The sequence below is a fragment of the Setaria viridis genome, chromosome 7 (assembly GCF_005286985.2).
Source record: "Setaria viridis chromosome 7, Setaria_viridis_v4.0, whole genome shotgun sequence".
NCBI lineage: Eukaryota > Viridiplantae > Streptophyta > Magnoliopsida > Poales > Poaceae > Setaria > Setaria viridis.
In genome coordinates, this window is record NC_048269.2 from 17,016,323 (window position 1) to 17,037,093 (window position 20,771).

General features: G+C 43.2%; 3 protein-coding genes across 3 annotated transcripts; 2 read left to right on the forward strand and 1 right to left on the reverse strand.

Annotated features, from left to right (window-relative positions):
- Window positions 1-345: 345 nt before the first annotated feature.
- Window positions 346-4,827, forward strand: LOC117865659 (protein NUCLEAR FUSION DEFECTIVE 4). Its single transcript, XM_034749887.2, has 3 exons — window positions 346-1,252; window positions 2,730-3,661; window positions 4,012-4,827. The coding sequence occupies exons 1-3, from the start codon at window positions 917-919 to the stop codon at window positions 4,520-4,522; spliced, it is 1,779 nt and encodes a 592-aa protein (XP_034605778.1). The 5' UTR covers window positions 346-916; the 3' UTR covers window positions 4,523-4,827.
- Window positions 4,828-6,841: 2,014 nt separating this feature from the next.
- On the forward strand, window positions 6,842-10,860 carry LOC117865662 (uncharacterized). The gene is made up of 2 exons (XM_034749890.2): window positions 6,842-7,112; window positions 7,951-10,860. The coding sequence occupies exon 2, from the start codon at window positions 8,090-8,092 to the stop codon at window positions 10,289-10,291; it is 2,202 nt and encodes a 733-aa protein (XP_034605781.1). The 5' UTR covers window positions 6,842-7,112; window positions 7,951-8,089; the 3' UTR covers window positions 10,292-10,860.
- Window positions 10,861-15,170: 4,310 nt separating this feature from the next.
- Window positions 15,171-18,947, reverse strand: LOC117862503 (uncharacterized). Its single transcript, XM_034745993.2, has 3 exons — window positions 18,750-18,947; window positions 15,559-15,672; window positions 15,171-15,429 (listed from the first exon to the last, which is right to left on the reverse strand). Exons 1-3 carry the CDS (start codon window positions 18,880-18,882, stop codon window positions 15,383-15,385), a joined length of 294 nt encoding a protein of 97 aa, XP_034601884.1. The 5' UTR covers window positions 18,883-18,947; the 3' UTR covers window positions 15,171-15,382.
- Window positions 18,948-20,771: the final 1,824 nt, after the last annotated feature.

Genomic DNA, 20,771 nt, shown 5'->3' on the forward strand with positions numbered 1-20,771 from the left:
TGCCGTCAACTTTTATTCCTGTGACTTTACCACGTTTACATACATTATATTGCTATCATCGGTCAATTCCGACTTTTTCTTAGATTCAAAAACTTTCGAAGGTGACCTGACAGTCGTGTGTGCAATGACCAATGAATATGCTTAAGTTCGTTGCAAATGAAATCTGTCTATCCGAGTTCAGATCTACAACGCAAATTCCCAATACATGTGCTCCGATTTATTCATTTTAATAAGTAGGTGAAGTAGTTGTCGGCAACAATATTTGTACTAAAATCTACTACCATCTAGTTCACGGAATCACAGTGACAGGTTGTGTTCCTGCGTATAAATATCTGGCGCATTCAGCATCGCTCATCATTCACCCCTGTTTGGTCAGTAGGAGGGGGTCCCTGTCCCCAACCCCTCGTATTGCATCGTTATCCGCCTGCGTGGAAGCGATCATCTCAGAATATCCGTCAACGTTGTTCGTTTCATTTCGTTTCGGTTCCTCCTCTTCTCATCCCTTTACCTTCCTTTTGCAGAATTTCGGCAACCGGTTGTGTCTTTTCCAATCCCCACCATCTCTGTCTCCGATTGTTTACATCTGATCATCGGAGCCCACTGTTTTCCAGCGGATCAATCCTCGCTTTTGCGCTAAAGCATTCCAGATTTCCAGTTAGCATTGCTCACTCATAAGCTTCTGCGCCGCAGCTCTAGTTTGTTGGAGTGGAGGCAGCATTTTGCTCCGTCTGCAGCTAATCGTGTATTCTTTGCTTCTCGCAATCGAAAAGCCTTCTCCTTTCTTCCGCGGCGCGGCATCCGATTCGTCACCATCCATTTGCTATTCTCCTGGTGTTTCCCAAGCTCTAGGATCGAGGCCTGACCCCGAATTCCAGCACAAAATCCAATCTTTGCTGGTGATTTCTTGGCCGGCCCGATGGGGAGGCTCGGGGATAGGGTGCGCGCCTTCTCCACGAACCGGTGGCTGGTGTTCGTCGCCGCAATGTGGCTGCAGTCCATGGCCGGCATCGGGTACCTCTTCGGCGCCATCTCGCCGGTGGTCAAGGAAGCCCTTGGTTACAACCAGCGGCAGTTGGCGGCGCTCGGCGTCGCCAAGGACCTCGGCGACTGCGTCGGCTTCTTCGCCGGGTCGCTCTCGGCCATGCTGCCGTCGTGGGCGATGCTGCTTATCGGCGCGGCGCAGAACTTCCTCGGCTACGGCTGGCTCTGGCTCATCGTCACCAGGCAGGCGCCGGCGCTGCCCCTCTGGATGGTGAGTGCTTCTTGGCTTGCTTGTTGATGGAATGGGAGTCGATTGTTCGATTCATCGGTGATTCATTTTGTGAGCCATCGAGCTGTTCAATTTTGTCTTTAGGAGGAATTGTTCAAGTTTTTAGAACAGAATTATTCAAGATAGTAATGCTTGTCTCACTGTTATGAACTCTGAAGAGGAGATGAGTTACTAAATTACAGCACAAGTTGTCAAGTTGCTGGCTGTCAAATTGTTCCGTTCTGCAGCGACAAAACTCAATCCGTTTCCTCTCAGTTAAATAAGCATTGGACATTTTGTTTTTATTGTGTGCTGCTCAGTTAAAAGATAGCTGGATTGGATCGAAAAGAAGGTCGGAGATCAGATCAAGTGTCATGATGACTTTTCTAAGCATGGTTTAATTCTGATATTTTGACTCCATGCACATGCGTGTACGGCTGGACAAAATGGATGGCATATTCGTTTTCATTGTTCATATGTAGGTTGCGTTTGTCAATTAAACTGGGCCATGTGCATCGCGTGTGTTTTCTTTCCAGTTGTGTGACTAATGACCATGACCATATCCTGATCAACTATAACTTGCCTATGTTGACAACACCTGATTGCTCCCTTTTCTCAATTTCAAGTCTTAATCCATCATGAAGAATAGTGCCATGGAGTTTTCCTTTTTTGGATTCAGAACCGTGTATTTGTATGTCACTAAAAAGCAGATACTGTGCTATGGAGTATTTATAGAAAGTTTTAGTGTTTTACTTCCTGAATGTAGCTTGGTGTTTTACTGTGTTCATCCACGTTGTACAAAAGTGGGATGTAATTGTGATATTTCCAGAAACATGGTTAGGAGAGTTGTCGCTTTTCATTAATTAATTAGGAATTTATCTGAACTGCACTAGGTAAAAGGGAGAGTGTAAAAATGGTATCTATGCCACATATAGTGCCTGAATTCAATATATTTTCATGAATACGCAGATAGCCGGTGCAGGTTGATCGCTAAACTGTATGCAAAATAATAAATCAACACCTCAAAAAGTATGATTGTGCAGCAGATGACTGGATGGTGCCAGCGTGTAAACAATTGGTTTATTCAAATCATGTGCCCGTGTTTCAGAACATGAAGGCTCTAGGAGTAAACTAGAGAACTTCAATTGCTTGTTTAAGCAACTGGGAGTGATGCTAAAGTTGCATAGTTGTTTCCATCTTTTATCTGCATATTAGATCTACAAATCTATCTACTTTTGCATTGCACGCGTTCATGTTTGAGGTATATATTGCATCTCAAATTGAGTTTGACAGAAAAAAACACGCTTTTTGATAGAAGACACATAAATACCATTGCCATTCATATCTGAAGAATATGTGGAGGACATGGCAAATCTTCTGCTTTCTGCTAACAATATGATGAAACTTTGACTAGTTAGTTTTATTTGCTGCTGCTAATGTTTTTTTATGCTAACAAATCTTTCCACTGTTTTTTATTCAGATGTGTGTTGTTATCTTTGTTGGAACCAATGGAGAGACATACTTCAACACAACTGCACTTGTAACATGCATCCAGAACTTCCCAAAGAGCAGAGGTCCAACAGTGGGCATTATGAAAGGATTTGCGGGCCTTAGCAGCGCAATCTTGACACAACTGTATGCAGTAATGCACACACCAGACCATGCAACACTTGTCTTCATGGTTGCAGTCGGTCCATCATTGGTTGCCATTGGCCTGATGTTTATTATTAGGCCTGTTGGAGGTCACCGCCAGGTGCGCCCGTCGGACAAGAACAGCTTCATGTTCATCTACACTATCTGCTTGCTCCTCGCCTCATATCTTGTTGGTGTCATGCTAGTCCAAAATTTCATGCAACTGAGTGACAATGTGGTTAATTCTCTCACTGTGATCCTACTCATACTTCTTATTTCACCTATCGCGATCCCTGTGACCTTGACACTATCATCAAAAGCACAACATCCAACTGAAGAGGCTCTCCTTTCTGAACCATCAAAAGGAGAGACAAGCACTTCACAAGAGAAAGAGGATCAACCAGAGGTCATTTTAAGTGAGGTGGAAGAGCAGAAACCTAAAGAAATTGATTCGTTACCTCCATCTGAAAGGAGAAAGAGGATTGCAGAGTTGCAGACCAAGTTAGTGCAAGCTGCTGCAAGGGGTGGAGTTAGAATCCGTAGGCAGCCACACCGAGGGGAAAACTTTACCCTGATGCAGGCAATGGTGAAGGCTGATTTTTGGCTTATTTGGTGCTCGCTCCTGCTTGGATCAGGATCAGGGCTGACAGTGATAGACAATCTGGGTCAGATGAGCCAGTCTGTAGGGTTCAAAGACGCACATATTTTCGTGTCATTGATAAGCATATGGAATTTCCTTGGTCGTGTTGGAGGAGGCTACTTCTCTGAGATTGTTGTCAGGTATCAACACTAAGTCATCCCCCCTATGTTCACTGTTCGTGTTAGATTGTTCACTTTCAGTTTGTAATGGAAACAGGGTATGCTATCATTGTTTCCCATTGGAATTTTTCACTGCAATTGATATTTTTTTTCATTTTGTTAACTTTAGTTTGATATGCTTATTTCCATTCAGCTATCTGGATACCTGCATGTTAACATTATAGGTTTGCTCCACAGTAGCAGTTCTTTTAGATAAATTGCGATTTCTTCTTCGACTTTCAATTATGATAAATCTTGAATTGTCCCTTTGCGAATATCAAGTTTCAAATTGTGATTCGTCTTGTTATCTTGATTGCTGTTCTTCTAATCAGGGAGCACACATACCCAAGGCACATAGCACTGGCAATTGCTCAGATCCTGATGGCTGCTGGGCATTTCCTCTTCGCAATGGCTTGGCCTGGAACTCTGTACATTGGGACCTTCCTGGTTGGACTTGGATACGGAGCTCATTGGGCTATTGTGCCAGCTGCTGTCTCTGAACTTTTTGGCGTAAAACACTTCGGTGCAATGTACAATTTCCTCACAGTAGCAAACCCTGCAGGGTCACTCGTTTTCTCAGGCCTTATTGCTAGTAACCTGTATGACTATGAAGCTGAGAAACAAGCACAGCAACATCACATGACAGCATTGCAATCTCCAAGATTGCTTCACAACATGGGCTTGGTTGCAGATGGACCACTGAAGTGTGAAGGTTCTGTTTGCTTCTTTGTCAGCTCACTGATTATGTCAGCATTCTGTGTTGTGGGAGCTGGTTTAAGCCTCATTATTGTTCAGAGAACCAAACAGGTTTATGTTCACCTCTATCGTTCTGCCCGCACATGAAACTTCCATGGATAGGAGATGTCAGATCCTCCCATTGCTGGTCCATGTACCATTTTTTTGCATATATGTGGTCATATGTACACAACATTAAGTTTTACCTGTATATTCCCAAATCAGTATTCAGAGGTTGTAATCCATGACTGCTGTTTCCAAGTGGAAATTTACATGCCCTATGTGTCAGATAGCCAAGGTGTAGTTCATGCTTGGACCATGAACTCTGATACTTGTAGTCCTGTAATAAATACTTTTTGCTCAGACGAATATCTGTATATTCATCTCTAGATGGTTTTTCATCTGGAACTCTACCTTATGTGCACTATTGAAGCTTCCTTGGTTCTGGAAATGCTGAAAGTTTTTTTTTTTTGTTATTTTGTAGTTTTTCTCTTGCAATGCATCAGCTTGTTATTAGTAATTGTTTCTTCCTGCATACCTTTTCCTGTATGCTTTGTTCTAGATAAACATAAACTGTACTTTGGGACAAACAGACTCAAGAGACAAGAGTCAGGACTCTGATCTGAAAGATTGTGGCATTGACTAGGTATGTACAATCACTCTGATGATGATTCCACCCTAAAGCTAGAACACATAATGGGTTCAGTTCCAGTGCATTTGCAGTCCTATGCTTAAATCTCTGTTCTTGCATATAGCTGTTACTTGCCACTTCTGAACGTTGCCATGTTTGCGGAAATGCTACAGCAACCTGAGAAACACCGACTACTTTGCCATTGACTGCAAATGATTATTCCTATCCTATTTTGTTTTCTATAAGCTCCAAATGATGATTCCTATCCTATTTTGTTTTCTAAGCTTCTGAATGTAACATATTGTTCCCAATCCCAATTGATACTTTGTGTGTGAGGAACTGAGGATACCAAACTGGCCTATTCAACTGAAGGACTAATGAGTTATCCACCTGCTTTCCATTTACTGCATAGAATCCAAGCTGGTTCTACGACTGCCAAACAGCTGAATTCTTGAGCTGGATGAGAGGAACCTATTTGCTCAGTTCTATTTTCTCTACAGTCTACATAAGGTCACTCACATCTCTGAATCAACTTGTACATTTCTCTTGAGCGCTTGTCTTGGCCTTGGGGCTAGCAGCTCTCATCTGCAAACTCTCCAGCTCCAACCCTTCAAGCTCATTTCGCTAGGGCCAACCGGCCGGCCAACAAGATCAGCATCTTGCTGCTGCAGGCCTGTAACAGCAACAGCACATGATTACAGTCCTCCCCAGCTGTTCCGTTCTAGGTTCTACTGTGCTCATCTACTTCTGAAATGTGATCTCTATTAACTTTCTGTTACAGTCTCTAGGTAGCTGGAGATCTTCAGGCTACCCTTATGTTTCTCCAGGTCATCCTCTGTCTTCTGGAACTGGGTGCAGCTTCAGCTCAAGGCTGTGCAGTTCATTACAAGTTCATGTGGCAAAACCTCATGTTCTTTACTTTGCAGGCTCAAACAATCCATATTATCACATATGAACAGTTGCAGGGTCACTCTGATTGGGAGTTGTTGTTGCACTGACAGAAGAAATGTCAGCAGTGTCAGTACTAGTCCTAGATATTTTTGTGCTAGTGCTGTCTCTTTATTGTTGCATTTTCATTTCTCAGATACCAGTACAGAAAAAAAAAACCATAACGTGGTGGTCAGTGATGATGTAGAGAGGGAATGCTTAAAGACTAGTAACAAGGGGAGTGGGTCCCACACTGGGGGAAAAAGGGTTCTCACACACTGGCATATGTACACAAGGTATCTTCTCCGGTGGAGGAGGAAAAAAAAACTAGGGTTAGAAGAACCTTTTTGTGGCTGGTGGTTGTGATTTTAACCCTAAGCATTATTGCATGGGAAATCCCTGAAATGTCCCTGGCATCTGGTTGTTCTAAACACCAGCACCAGGTTACCCCACCGGTGTGATTTTACGCAAATAGCCCCTAATAAAGGGTCACGTACACGCGTATACGACTAGTATATCACATACCTGTACGCAAGCAAATTACCTCATGAGTGCCTTTGTATGCGTGAGCCACGTGGGGCCCGCGTGGAGGACAATACAGCCATTTCCCAACAGTAATTAACCTCCTAATCCCCAAATTAAATCTTGGTAGCTTTGATATTTCTTTTTGTGAAATAAAGATCTCCTCCCAGAAGGGAAAAAAAAGAGAGAGAGAAAAGTTGAAATCCCAAGAAAGCCCCTGAGTTAGGGCTGAGCCCTGCGTTTGGGCCGGCACTGTTACCGGATTTAATTTGGGGCGCCGAATAGGGGCAAAGTTTGAAACTTTTGGAGCAAACGAAAACCAGAGCTGGGAATAATTTATTTCCCTTTTTACAGGACACACACACATGACCTGACCTACTCTTTTTCTACTCCTACTGCAGCTGCTGTGCAGCTACATGACCCTTCTTCGCAGCACATTGCCATTGTGTATTGCGAAATTTTGGAGGCTTTGACTAAAAAAGCTTTCATTTTTTCGAGCTTCTTCCTCCTCCACCCCCGAAATAAAATTCGGGGGCCCAAAAAATTCGCAATTTTGGGGGCGCTCGTGGCCGCCGCACTGCCCGAATTCGCGCGCCTCCCGGAGCCGATCCCGCGCAGGTGAGTCCCCGCTCGATCCCTCTCGCTGCCAGCTTCCCGTCGAGGTGCGCCTCGCCGCCGGCCGCCGCCTGCCGCGGCAGATCTGGCGGGCCGCCTAGGGTTTGGGCCCGGTTTCGCCGGGGGAGCTCCCGATTCGTGGCCTCCGGGGTCGGGGCAGCGGCTGGGTTGGTTTCCTGGGGCTTCGGATCACGCGGATCGAGGCGTTTCTTGGCTCGATTCGAGCTGGGCTTGGGGGGTGCTCGTGAGCTGGTTTGGGGGGCCCTCCTGGGGACTTGGTTTGTTCATTTCGCTGGGGGGTTTTGAGCTGTTTTTGCGGGTGGGGTTCGAGATTTTGTAGGTTTATGGGGAAATCTTGGATCTTTCACTCTGTTTGCGGCTGTGAAAGACCCAATCTTTATCGTGGGCCTTCTTTTTGGGGTAGTTGGTTTGGCGTTAGCTCTTGATCTGCTATTAGCAGCAGCAGATCAAGAGTGAGAGATGGAGTTGGGGCGCTGAGGGGTTCGAATTTCGTGTAGTGGATCTCAGTACATGCTGTGTGCGCAACCTTGCCAAACCAAGTAGTTTTCTCTGAGCTGAACTTCGTACAGTGCAATGTCAGTTCTCCATGAATTGGGACTATAGATAGTATGATTTAAGTGAAGTGCTCACTTCTACTTTGCTTTAAATCCTGATATGATAGTCCAAACTTGGTAGCTTTCATTTCTGGGGCCTCTTTAGTGCTTCTTTACATGCTCTCACTTCAGTGGATCGCTATGCTTCGTAGTATGCTGTTACGTTGGTTGTTCTTTCGTTTTGATTTTACCGTCGAGATTTCTAACCTGGATGTGCTTCATTGCAGGCCAAGGAAATGAAGATTCCGTTCCTCTCTGTGGTTCAATGAGTAGTTGTGCATTCGTAACTCTTGTCCAGTTGTTGCTCTCGGGGTTCGTTGCTCCCACTCAAATTAGTCTGTTTACTGATCAAATCCAAAGGTGCAGATGAGTGAGGAGTACAATATGGATGAGGCCCTGAAAGCCAAAGATGTTGCTGAGAACAAGTTTCGTGCCCATGACATCAGGGGTGCTCGGAAGTACGCAATCAAGGCTCAGACTCTCTGCCCGTCACTTGAAGGCATATCTCAGATGGTGTCCACACTTGAAGTTCATCTTGCAGCTGAGTCCAAGATTGATGGAGAGAGTGACTGGTACCGGATATTGTCTCTAGGTGCCTTTGCAGATGAAGAGGAAGTGAAGAAGCAGTACAGGAAGCTAGCTCTGCTGTTGCACCCCGACAAGAACAAGTCAGTTGGTGCTGAGGAGGCCTTCAAACTGATATCTGAGGCATGGAGTGTGTTGTCTGATGAGAGCAGGAAGATGCTTTATGATGAGAAGCGGAGAAATCATTCTGTTGTCAACGTAACCAATGGCATCTATACTTATGATAAGAAGGCAAACAAGAGAGCTAGAAAGAATGCTGCTGCTGCAGCTGCTGCCGCCGCCGCTGCAGCCGCAGCTGAGGCTACTACTCGTCCTGTTGGGGCAGATACATTCTGGACATCTTGCAACCGCTGCCGGATGCAGTATGAGTATTTGAGAATTTATCTTAATCATAACCTACTGTGCCCAAACTGCCATCATGCATTCTTGGCGGTGGAGACTGGATTCCCTTGCAATGGAACCAGTTCATCATTCTCCTGGTCAACCAAGCAGCAGCCACAGCAGAACCACAATTCCACGAAGCATTCATATGGCTCAACAAGCAGGACTTCTAGCATCCCAGGGACAGGGAATGGGGGGTACCAGCAAGATAATACTTATGATTCCTACAGCAATCAAAGCTTCCAGTGGAATCATTACTCCAAGACAGCGCCTGCAGCCGGTACTAATGTTTACAGTACACAGGCCTCAGAGAAACAGAGAAGGAAGCATGATGAGAGCTACAGCTACAACTATTCTGCAAGTGAGAACACATATGTCCATGAGAAAACTGCTTCAAGGCGCGGTCGCTTCTCAAAGCGAAGAAGGCATAATTATGATGGTTACACTGCTATGGATTATGGTGGCGATAACAAAGAAACAGTTGCTGCTAGCACAGAACCCACTGCTACTTTCACTGATGTGGGACGGGTCAATGGTACTTCAGTGGAAAGGTTCAGATCTGCAGTGAGTGGAAGAAGAGCTAATATTCTGGGTGAGATTGCCCAGATCGATACACGAGGTCTGCTTCTTGAGAAAGCCAAGGCAGCTCTCCGTGAAAAATTGCAAGAGTTGAACATCACATCTTCACGGTTGGCAGAGAAAAGAAGATCAGAAGCAAAGCTACATCCTTGTGACAACAACATTAAGCTCAATGGTGTCCTCTCTGACAAACCTGGCAAGGGAGTCAAGCTATGCAACTCAAGAATTGTTGACACCCAAGTGCCTGGTACGGATGACACGAATCCAGAGCAGAGGCGTGTGCCTGTGTCCATTGATGTCCCAGACCCTGACTTCCATGATTTTGACAAAGATCGAACAGAGAGAGCTTTTGATAGTGATCAAGTATGGGCTACATACGACAGCGAGGATGGCATGCCTCGTCTATATGTAATGGTTCAGAAAGTCCTTTCAATGAGGCCTTTCCGGATCCGCATGAGTTTTCTCAACTCCAAGTCCAATATTGAACTGGCACCTATAAACTGGGTTGCCTCTGGTTTCCAAAAGACATGTGGTGATTTCAGGGTTGGGAGATATCAAGTCACTGAAACAGTCAACATATTTTCACACAAAGTTAACTGGACTAAGGGTCCCCGTGGGATTATCAGGATTGTTCCTCATAAAGGGGATACATGGGCTTTGTACCGGAACTGGTCTCCTGATTGGAATGAGCTTACACCTGATGATGTGATATATAAGTATGAGATAGTAGAGGTTATTGATGATTTCACTGAGGAGCAAGGGCTTACTATCATCCCATTGCTGAAGGTTGCTGGTTTCAAAGCTGTCTTCCATAGACACATGGATCCCAAGGAGGTCAGGAGGATACCCAAGGAAGAGCTGTTCCGCTTCTCACATCGAGTTCCTTCTCGTCTTCTGACCGGTGAAGAAGGCAACAATGCCCCGAAAGGTTGCCATGAGCTGGACCCTGCTGCTACTCCGGTTGACCTTCTTAAGGTTATCACGGAGGTTAAGGAAGATGCGGCTGCGCAGACTGCTAAATAGATGGGGGCAACTCTGAAAACTGAAGATAGCTAGCTGGATATCTGAATCGTCAGTTCACACTTCCTAAGTGACAACGTGCCAGCACCTGATGGTCTCTAAAGCTCTACTGCGTCATCTTATTTTTGGCTGATGACTTGGACAATACTGCCAGGACAAGCAGCTTATGTGATGGACTTCTGACCTCTTTAATTCTTAGGCATTTCTAACATTTGATTTTATCACTACACAAACGCCACATAGATTAAATGGCCATTGGGAGGAGGCCACGCCTCTTGCGGCATTGGTGAGGTGGTTAGTCGGCTGAAGGTAGGAGCCTCATGACTTCGGTGAAGGCGTTACTTGTTTGTGTTGTTCCTCTGTAAGGCAATGGTATGCAGGGCATACCGAGCCGAGTTTGAGTCCGAGGGAAAGAGCTGCTAGGCTTGCCCATGTACCCCGCATTCGTGTACCTGTTTTACTTATGATGTTGTATTTCCTTTGATCTTATAGTAATTCATCACCGAGATGTTGGACCTGTTAATTGTAGACTCTGATCGAACTCCAGTAAGCAATCAGAAAATTTAGTGCTATATCATATCTAGTGGTGGATGCTTCTGTCTTTGACCTTGTACTGTTTGGTTAGACCTGAATTCTTTAGATTTGATTGATTGGTTCATTCGGAGATGTGATCTTTGTGCCGATGCAAGTGCTGTATCCAAGCATGTGAGCTCCTGGCATCAGTTGCTGTTGTACCAATGTGCACTCATTGCTTGTATGTATTTGGTTGCTATTGCTGCTCCAGCAAATATCCAGGTAGGTACTGACTGCTCAGTACGATGCAATTCATGTTGTTCGGTAGGTGGTGGCAAACGAAAAAGGGTTGGAGAGGACAGGGAAAAATAAAGAAGATTGGACACGAATAAACTGATGCCTTGTCGCAAGAATTAATCCATCAGACAGTACAGCAGCTTGCTGAAGCCTGAAGCTGATGAATTCAGAGGGGGTACAAGAACAGGGACAGTCAAGAGACGTGCGTCGCTGGAAACACTATTAGGCCGGCCTTATCCGTATGCCCTTCCCGAGACCTGATTGTGGCCACAAAAATCTGGAAGATGAATAAATTGCTTTCTTGAGCATAAAAAAGTGGTTCTGGATAAATCTCCATCAGCATGCATTGATAAATTCTCTATTCTCTCTTCAAGAAACAAAAATTAAAAGGAAACCAAAAGAAAGGATAGAAAGTGTGTCCCTTTGTGCAGACAGTGGTGCTGTACGAGATTGAGAGAGAGGCAGCGTGACTGAGACTGGACGATGATTGATGAGAGAGCACCACGGTCAGGCAAGCAATACTCTCCAAGGCACGTCTTCCAGCTCCAGTCCAGCGCTTTCTGCACCTGGTCGCGATGTGCTCGTCCATCGGCAATGGGGATCGGGGAGTCCACTGGCAAGTGCTAGTTTTTTTTTTTTTACTTTTATAAACAAACAAATGTATACCTTTACATACACAGTGCATGAATCTATGCACATGCTAAAGAGATTAAATTGGTAGATCTATACGTCATCTACCATTAAAAAAGATACTCCTTCCGTTCCAAAATATAGCTACGTTTAGTTTTTTCAAAAATCAAATTTTTTTAACTTTAACCAACAATACCTCTAAAAATAATTTATTTCAAACAGAAAAGATTACATATTATAATAGTTTGCTACTAACATTATTTTTATGTTATTAGTCTTTATGATATTTCTCTATTCGCAGTCAAAGTTGAAAATATTTGACTTTGAAAAAGTCTAAACGTAGCTATATTCTGAGACGGATGGAGTAATTAGCTAAAGATACCATGCTAAGTCAAAAACTTAAATCTAAGCACTGACTACACTAAATTATTTTTTCCATACCTATAGCAAGAATCCAATGGTAACAGAGAGAACACGGCGAGAGGAGAAGAGACAACTATTTGGCCCAGGCGGTATCATACTACTTAACGTGTCATTGGTAAGGCGGCCATACCTCAGCCCAGCTCACGCTAGGATGTAGGCGGCACGTCACCTGGACCGGGCTATGTAGGAATAAGGCAATAAAATATTAAAGTGGGGTGTAGGCGTTGTTGGGCCTGTGATTGGTATGCTTGGTGGATAAAGCAGCATAAGGATTGGGTTGGGTACGGGCACTGTGACTCAAAGATGGTGAGATTACCACTCTCCAACCTTGGATGATAAATTTGGCAGAAGTGCTAGCAGTTCAAATGAAGTTGATTACTATAGAATTTTGTACATGGTAAGTCACCACATCACCATAAATATCACACACAACATCACACACATTCAAATTACAACATCAAACATGTCACACATAAAATGAGATCTAAATCTGCTCGGGATCAGAGTATCAAACCATGATACAGACCTTCAGGAAGTTCCAAATACACAAGGCGCATACATACCATCCCTCAAGAACCAAATATTGCAAGGATAAGCACCCCTGATTATACTACTATCACCATGGTCAGTTCCACCATCAGTTTGTAGGAACCATCGGCCGTAGTTTGTTTTCTTTTAACAAAACAGGAGGGGTAAGCCCCTATTTATTAACATATTAAAAGGTAGAAAAATATTTTTACATATACCTGAGCCATAGGTTAGTTATATAGTTTTAGCTCCTGAGTCATCACTATATATTCACTTGCCATCCAGGCATCCAAAGATACACCTCATCATCTCATTTCGTTAGCTAGACCATGCCAAATAAGAGAGGCACGATAAAACTAAGTAGGCAGTATACCACGAGCAGCAGCTGTTCTTCCCAAAAGAACATTTCTTCTTAGCCTTCTTTGGCCATATTTTTGCTCTGCCCATCTCCTACTGAAGCCTCTCCTTTTCTGTGTTTTTTACTAGACATGTTTAATTTTAGTTATGATTTAAGACTAACATTGTATTTGACAAGGAACTAAGAACAAATCTGAACATTGCCATGAGTGCATTGATATATGATCAAAATCACCAACTGTTGGAAACAGCAAACGATGTAAAACTAGAAATTATGAACAAATAGGTTTACCCATCCCACACATAACCAAATAGGGATGGGCATGCCTAACCCTATAAACCCTACCAAATTTAGACCTCAACTAATCTCCAAACCCTAGGCACATGCAAGGCAACCACAAACAACGAGACCACTACCATCTTAAAAACTCTACGCAAATCCACCAAATGCGGAAATAAGATATGATGAGCATGGATCTAACCTTAAAGGCGTGGAGTGTCCCATCGAAGCCACGGTCAGAGGAGTTGTTGTTAGAGTCGCTGCTATCATAGTCGGACACCGCACCTGCATTGCCGCAAGTTGAGTTTGGTGAACCTTTGTACTTAGGGTTCCTACTTGTCATCCATGTCAAGGGACTGGTGCTGTGGGATGACGGATTGCGCCCGCGCGGCGAGGCAACCCTCGCCAGGCGGAGGAGACTACCCTCGCTGCTCGATCCGCGCTTCCAAAGACAAAGCATGATCGAGGAACACTAAAAGGGAGGGATCTCCCCAGAGAGGCGGTATGAGATCTTGAGAGGGGGAAGATGAGAGCAAGGAATGGTGTCGGCTGTGAACAACGAGGGGATGGGAAACCCTAACAAGGGGAAGAAGGTCATTCGCCACTCCACAAGTGCAGGCAGGGACAAGTTGGGCCCATAACGAGAGCTTGCTTGGGCCAAACTATGGAGCTACATGATTTTTGGCTAGGGGCCTACTCTACAGCTCATGGGCCTAGTTTAATTGGTCCCACATGCATTCAAACATGGCTAGAAGGGTAGGAAAAAGTCTATTTAAGCCACCTTAACTATGGCCCTCATCCGATTTTCCTCACTGATTTGGACAGTTATTGTGATATGGTATTAGACCCTACATGCCAGGTGACACTTCATCCTGCACGCCAAGTGGGTCTTTAGCTTCCCTCTCACCTTATTGCCGCATCGCCTAGGTGCATTCCAACCTCTCGTCTCCACTCCCCACGAACGAGCCCATGCCATTGGCACATATGAACCCCGTCACATGTGGCCAAATCGAACTCGATTAATAGTGGTGGCCTAGGTGCGGAAATAGAGAGAGAAGGAAAAAGCCGCCTAACATGTGGGGGCCACTACAACATGCAGTATGCATGGAATTGCATTGTTTATAGGGTGCTAGAGCATCTCCAGTAGTTCCCCAATAAATCCTTCCCAATAACTAGTTGATTGGGATATCTTAATATCTCATTCATTATTTTTGGAATATCTCATTCATTATTTTTGGAAGAGTTGCTTTTGCAGTTCTCAAATAATTTCATCCTAATCCAACTACCGTATTGGGGGAGTCACAACTCCCCCTTTATTTTGGGAGAGTTGGGAGTGAATTATTGGTTTCTCTTAATAATTATTTGGAAAAGGGAAAGGTAAAGGAGATATGCTAAAGCACTAGTTTTTTACTAACACGATCAATATGGTAGATGGGTTGGGGAAAAAGAGACTGCTGGAAATTCTTATGGCAGATGGGTTGGGGAAAAGAGACTGGTGAAGATTCTCTTAGGATACGTAGTTTTGTAGTTGGAGAAAAATGGACAAGAGCAATGGGTGAGACTTGAGAGGGGACAAATGGACTTTCTTTTCAAAAGGCTAAGAAGCGGCACCTGGCAGCAGCCCAGGTCGAGGCCCAGCCACCTTACTGATTACATGGTTATGGGCTCCAAACAGGCCGTGCCTCGAGGCAGACACCGGCCCACTGCTGGTGGCGGCGTAACGGCCACCGAACGGCGAGACTACCGGCGGAGGATGAACCACGAGAGTTTTAAAACCACCACAAATCACCGGAATCTAAGTAGTTTATCCTATAACCATTTTAACGACTAAACGACACTGGCGCACAGAGCAACGACCAGCAAACACAAATCTTATCCATATCCCTAAAGCTGATATGGGGAAGCTAAATGCCAGTTACATCAAAAACAGCATCTGATACATTTCCCCTTTCCCAGACTTCCTCCAGACAGCAAGTACACAGATTGAAAGGTAGCATCGAGTCAGAGTGCAACCAAGTTAATGGCTTTGGAGTTACATGACAGAAAAGGGAGGGCTCCACTCGGGTCTATGCGCCATCGGAGAGGGTCCGCTTCGTCGTGCTGATGTACAAAACTGCATTTGCATTCAGACAATAAACATCAGGATACATGATATATATGCACAAGCAGACTATAATGGGGGTGATGAAATGATGCGTGTGTGAAGCATACAGAGAAATGGATTTTGAAATCCAGGACGTACCGTTGTTTCCTCTTATGAAGGCGTCACCATACTTGTTCTTGAGCTGACCATTCACGTACTCCTCGGTCTGCTCCATCGCGATGTTCATATAACCATCCAGGCAAGCCAGAATACCTGATCATCAGAAGAGTTTGGACAAAACAAAATTACTGGAACTGGCAATAAATCAACTTGTCTTAAAAGAGCCACAGCATGACATGTTACCAGTCATGAAACGCTAGTTTTCATTGTTGTCAGCATTTGATATCATACAGAGCTACCATGCACACCAACTATCATCGAGCAAAGGCACGCCAGGGCCAGATGTATGAAATCAAATGAATTTATGATAGATATACTGGAAACATGCATGAACATTGGAAAACAAAATTTTATTATGTTTACACCCAAGCAAGGGCACAACACAGGAATAGGAAATGCAACAGAGATGCGTGTAATCTGTCCAGAAATTGTACGAAGAAAGTAGTTTTGTAAGGTGTAGTCTGATATATGCTTGAAATCTATAAGAGAGAGTAGTGTGTGATAGAATATTGCAGTGTCCAAAAATTCATAAAATCTATGGTTGTGCACTGCAAAGCATGTTGTCACAACCAAATCATTTTGGCGAAAATTGAGACCTGAACAGGGCAGTATAAGCAATGTTAAAAAGCTTACTAGCTTGAACATAAAAACAGTGCAAGGGTATCCTATACTTTACCTATCACTTTGCCTTTCATTTTTGCAGTTCATAACAGTTTATATAACTCACGCACTCCTACTGATAAATAGCAGCAATTTTGCAGAATCTACGCAAACTAAAGTATGTGTCTTATACTATTTTATATAAAATGGTTAATATGTCCCAAATACTAACAGCCTCATAAATCAACAAGTACACGTATGCTATTAATGAATAAGGTACTGCAGTCTAATGGCAATTACGTGTCTTTGCTAAGGTATATTGGTCTAAATAACTAAACACAATCAAAGGAATTAGTATTTTACGACATGCCAGATCAGATTTAGTGTCATACCATAGCATATATGCAACTTACTCAGTGTGTGCATGTATAGAAAAACAGTCAACAGAGCTTATAGGACAGCATACTGGTTCCAGGAGACTGCTACTAGATGTAGGCATAGACATTTTTTTTTACAATATGAATCGTGCTATTGGTCCTTTTTGCGCCAACTAAACGATGCTGTTGCACCTCTAATGGGGACAGTTTCATAAATATAATGTTATCAATAGATTCAATAACAAATTTATTTTAATCTGTCAAGTGAAGTAGGCATTACAATCAACATCAAAGCCTTTCAGTCCAAAGCAAGTTGGGGTAGGCTACAAGTAACCATCTATCCAATACAATACTTTTTTAAAATTTCTCAAGTGAAGTAGCCGATACAACACTTTGCTTTCCTACAAGAACTGTACTAGATCAAGGATTTGTACTCAACCAAATAGGAAATGAGCCAAGAACACAGGATACTAGCCTATTTGCTTTTCTGTGCATATTTGATGCTTGTCAATGTCAAGCAATGGGAAACGAAGGGGTCAATAAGAATTTAATCTCCCTAATCTTGTTTGATACCGCACATAACATGCATTCATCAAAAGATACAATAAATTCTTGAATCCACACAATTGAATATACAGCTTTGGAAGTACCAACTTTAATGGAGTTTTCCTATGGTTGAAGTGAATCTCACTGAGGCAACCAACATGCTTGTTCTTTCCATTGACATATTTTCTAATATGAGTGGCATTCATGTCTAGGGTTCTCAGTTTGTTCTTTAAGTAAACTACATGCAGATTTTAGCAGAATGAAACATGCATGAAGGCCATGCCAACCATCTGCTCCACATGATATGAGCCAAACCAGAGGGGATTGCCTGCTTATAGATTCCATTCGTGCAATGTGCAACAGTATTGCACGTCAGATTCTTAAGTTGTATGTATAGTGAAACAAAATACATGTAAATAAACCACCAAGATGTATGAGTGTCAACATTCTGGTAACAATTGTTTCAAAAATCGGTAAGCTCGAAATATGAATGTGATCTGGTAGAGGCAGAGGACAAAAGGTAGGGTATGTGCTGACTACCTGACTGCTAGCATTGAAGGGAGGCTCAAGGCACCAGGAGATCATGGCAGTTATGCAGGAAAGAGCAGCTCAAGGCTTGCCACATCTATCACTAGTTGTGATTGATGATTGCGAATGGTTTCTAAGTTAAGTTTTGGCTGCTTTGGGTTTGTAAAATTAAAACGCACAATGACTTTGGACCATTGTGCCAAAGGTCTGAGAAGTGGAACAACAAATCATCAGAATAAGGAGTATGGTGTGACCAATAGGTCAAGCTTGACTGTCTATATTTAGGCTTGGGCAAGAACGGAGGTAGCTTGTGGACTCCATGCTTTTTGATACCCAACAGGCAACTCGAATGCAGATAAAGGAACCTAATTTGTGTTCTTCTAATTTGGTAGACTTAATTTTCTGTTTCCTACTTTCCTTTAATCACACTACAACCCCTAGCTCCAGAGATTCTTGGAGCTGGAGGTGTCAGCACATTAAAGGTATTTGATTGAGCAACTTCACTGTTATTCTGGACTAAATACATATACTTAAACCACTCTATTATTATTATACCAAGTCCAAATCCTGCATCGATATCAGAGCTGGAGTTGTGATTGTGCCAAAAAGGTGGAAACTTCAACACTTCATGATAGTTTGGCACCCTGTAACCTTTTTGTAACCAAAATGACTGTAACTAGCAAAACCTAAATGTCATTTAGTTGATTCTACATAATACATTAGTCCTACATTCGTAACACTGTGCTAATGTGCTCCTTTGTTTGTGAAGGTTGGAGTTCACAAAGATAATAGATGTACGCATACAAATTACATGCTCACCGATCCAAATCACAGAAAAAAAAAACTAGAAGGATATCCATAGGCTTCACCAACTAGACACTCAGTAATTAAATGTCTTACGGGAGTAGTGTACATACTGAGGGGCCGTTTCCAGTACCCCGGTTTTTACCTTACTGAACGCCCCAATCGGGGAAATCAACAAGCGTCTACCCACTAAACCCCCAATAATACTATGTTTTCCATTATCTAAAAAGATAATGCTATGTTTTCAGAGTAACCAGTGCTTGCTAGGGTTTGGACTTAACTCCGTAGAAACGCGCGCGAGAGAAAGAGCGATACCTCTGTAGTCTACGCCGGAGTTGAGCTTGACGACGACGGGGCGGCCCCTGATGGACTTGAGGAAGTCGGACGGCGTCTTCACCGCTCCGCCGGCGCCGCCGCTGCCGGGCTTGTCCGCGCCGCCGGTGCTCATCTCTCTCTTGCGTGGGTGCGACGAATCGACGAGGGTTCGGTGGGTTTTGGTGCTGGGCCTGGGTCCGGCGTCGGCTCGTAATATAAACTTGGGCCTGTCGTCTCGACAAAAAGCTTGGGCCTATTTCAAATTTGAGTTCGTCACGGAAGAAGCGTTGGGTGGCTGATCGTCGTCTGCTCACTATCCAACCAACAACGGCCCTGGCTGAAGTCATGGTTAAACAGAGTCGGCCTTTGGTTTAAAATGCTCTACCCTCTCCTATTCACTTTGTATATTAATTTTTATTTGAAACACACTGTAGATGCACATGTATCTCTATTCTATGAACACAATATGAGTAGTTCTTGTCTTCTTGATATTACCGAAGTTAGTCGTCTCATTAGCGACAAGCACATCACATGTCACTTAAACAACAGTCCCATTAATTTATGGAATAAATCTAGAAAAAAATACGAACACTGACAAAGGTGGATAGGTTCTACATTATGTTTCCTCCGAAATAATACATACGACTGAGATCATGAATAAAAGTGAAAATCACACAATTTGTTAAAAATGCTAAATTGGTTTGCTTCTCGCTTGCCTCTTGCTGGCATTAGTTTTAACGATCACGAGAAAAGCCTAATTGTTGTGGTACTTTCATCGCTCAAGACCTTTTTTTAGGATCAACTGAGTAATGTAGATGGAGCCTTTGAAACATATGTGCTTGAGGAATCAATAGCGATTGCAACATAATATGGTCGCGCCAAGAAGATCTATCAATAGGTTGTGATTGCACTCCTTCCATCAAGACCGCTATGGAGGATTTTTCGCAACCTAGGAGCCAAGCTATGGTTAGGATCCCTCATTGATCGAAGCCGAGCCGATCAAAGGTGATCATCCAATCCGTATGTGGATAATGCGATGTTTATCCAAGATGGGTTTGTAAGAGGTTCTTCCCTCTCGATGGGCTTATGGATTTGCTTTCCCCCTCCTCCCGGCCCCACCTCCTGTGCCCATAGGTCTTTTCCGGCTCTATCAACAACTTGTCGCAAGTTTTTCTTTGTCGATTTGATATCTTTAGCCCCCACCCTACCCTCACATTTCCTTTGTTTGATTTTCTTTATATTTTTCTTGCATGTGCAACTATTTTGATCACCTGTAGTAGGTTCATTTGCTTCCACTTTATTCAATCTCTTGGTCGTGTTGTATGGTTTGTTATCTCTTGCCTAAGTCTCCTTTTCCGCTCCTGTTTTATTTGATTTCTTTGTAAGTTTTAATCAATAATTAATTAAATTATATTTTTTTCAAAATAAATTATATACAAGTTAGGTGTATATATACTAATAGATTTATATTTTTCACATCTTTAATATACCATTAATTTTATAACAATCATTAATGTATTCTTGATACAATATCTCTATATGCTATAGGTGAAGAAAAGGGGGAGTACAGCAGTGTCACATATCTAAGACTACGAGAGGTCGGATTCTGTTTTATTTTTCGCAAATGGTTACATTAACAAGAAAAGTATGCTAATATACATTTCAACAAATCTTTATCTATTAATAAAGTGAGCAAAACTTCTACCCTTAATTTTTCGTACGCCATGAAAACCATAGCAAACAAGGAGCCCCCACTAAAGAACCGGTGCTACAGCGTGCGGGTTCCCGCTACAAAACCGGTCGGCGTATGAACCGAGGTACCCTAAAAATCAGGCGCAAGAAAATCCTTAAAAAAAAGTGGGAACATGTCACCACTCGGGCTAAGTTCCACATGTGTTCAACGCTACAAACTTTTAGTTCACAATATATACTCCCTCCATTTCAAATTGTAGGTCGTTTTGACTTTTTTAGATGCATAATAATATCTATGAACCTAGAAAAACCAAAACGACTTGCAATTTG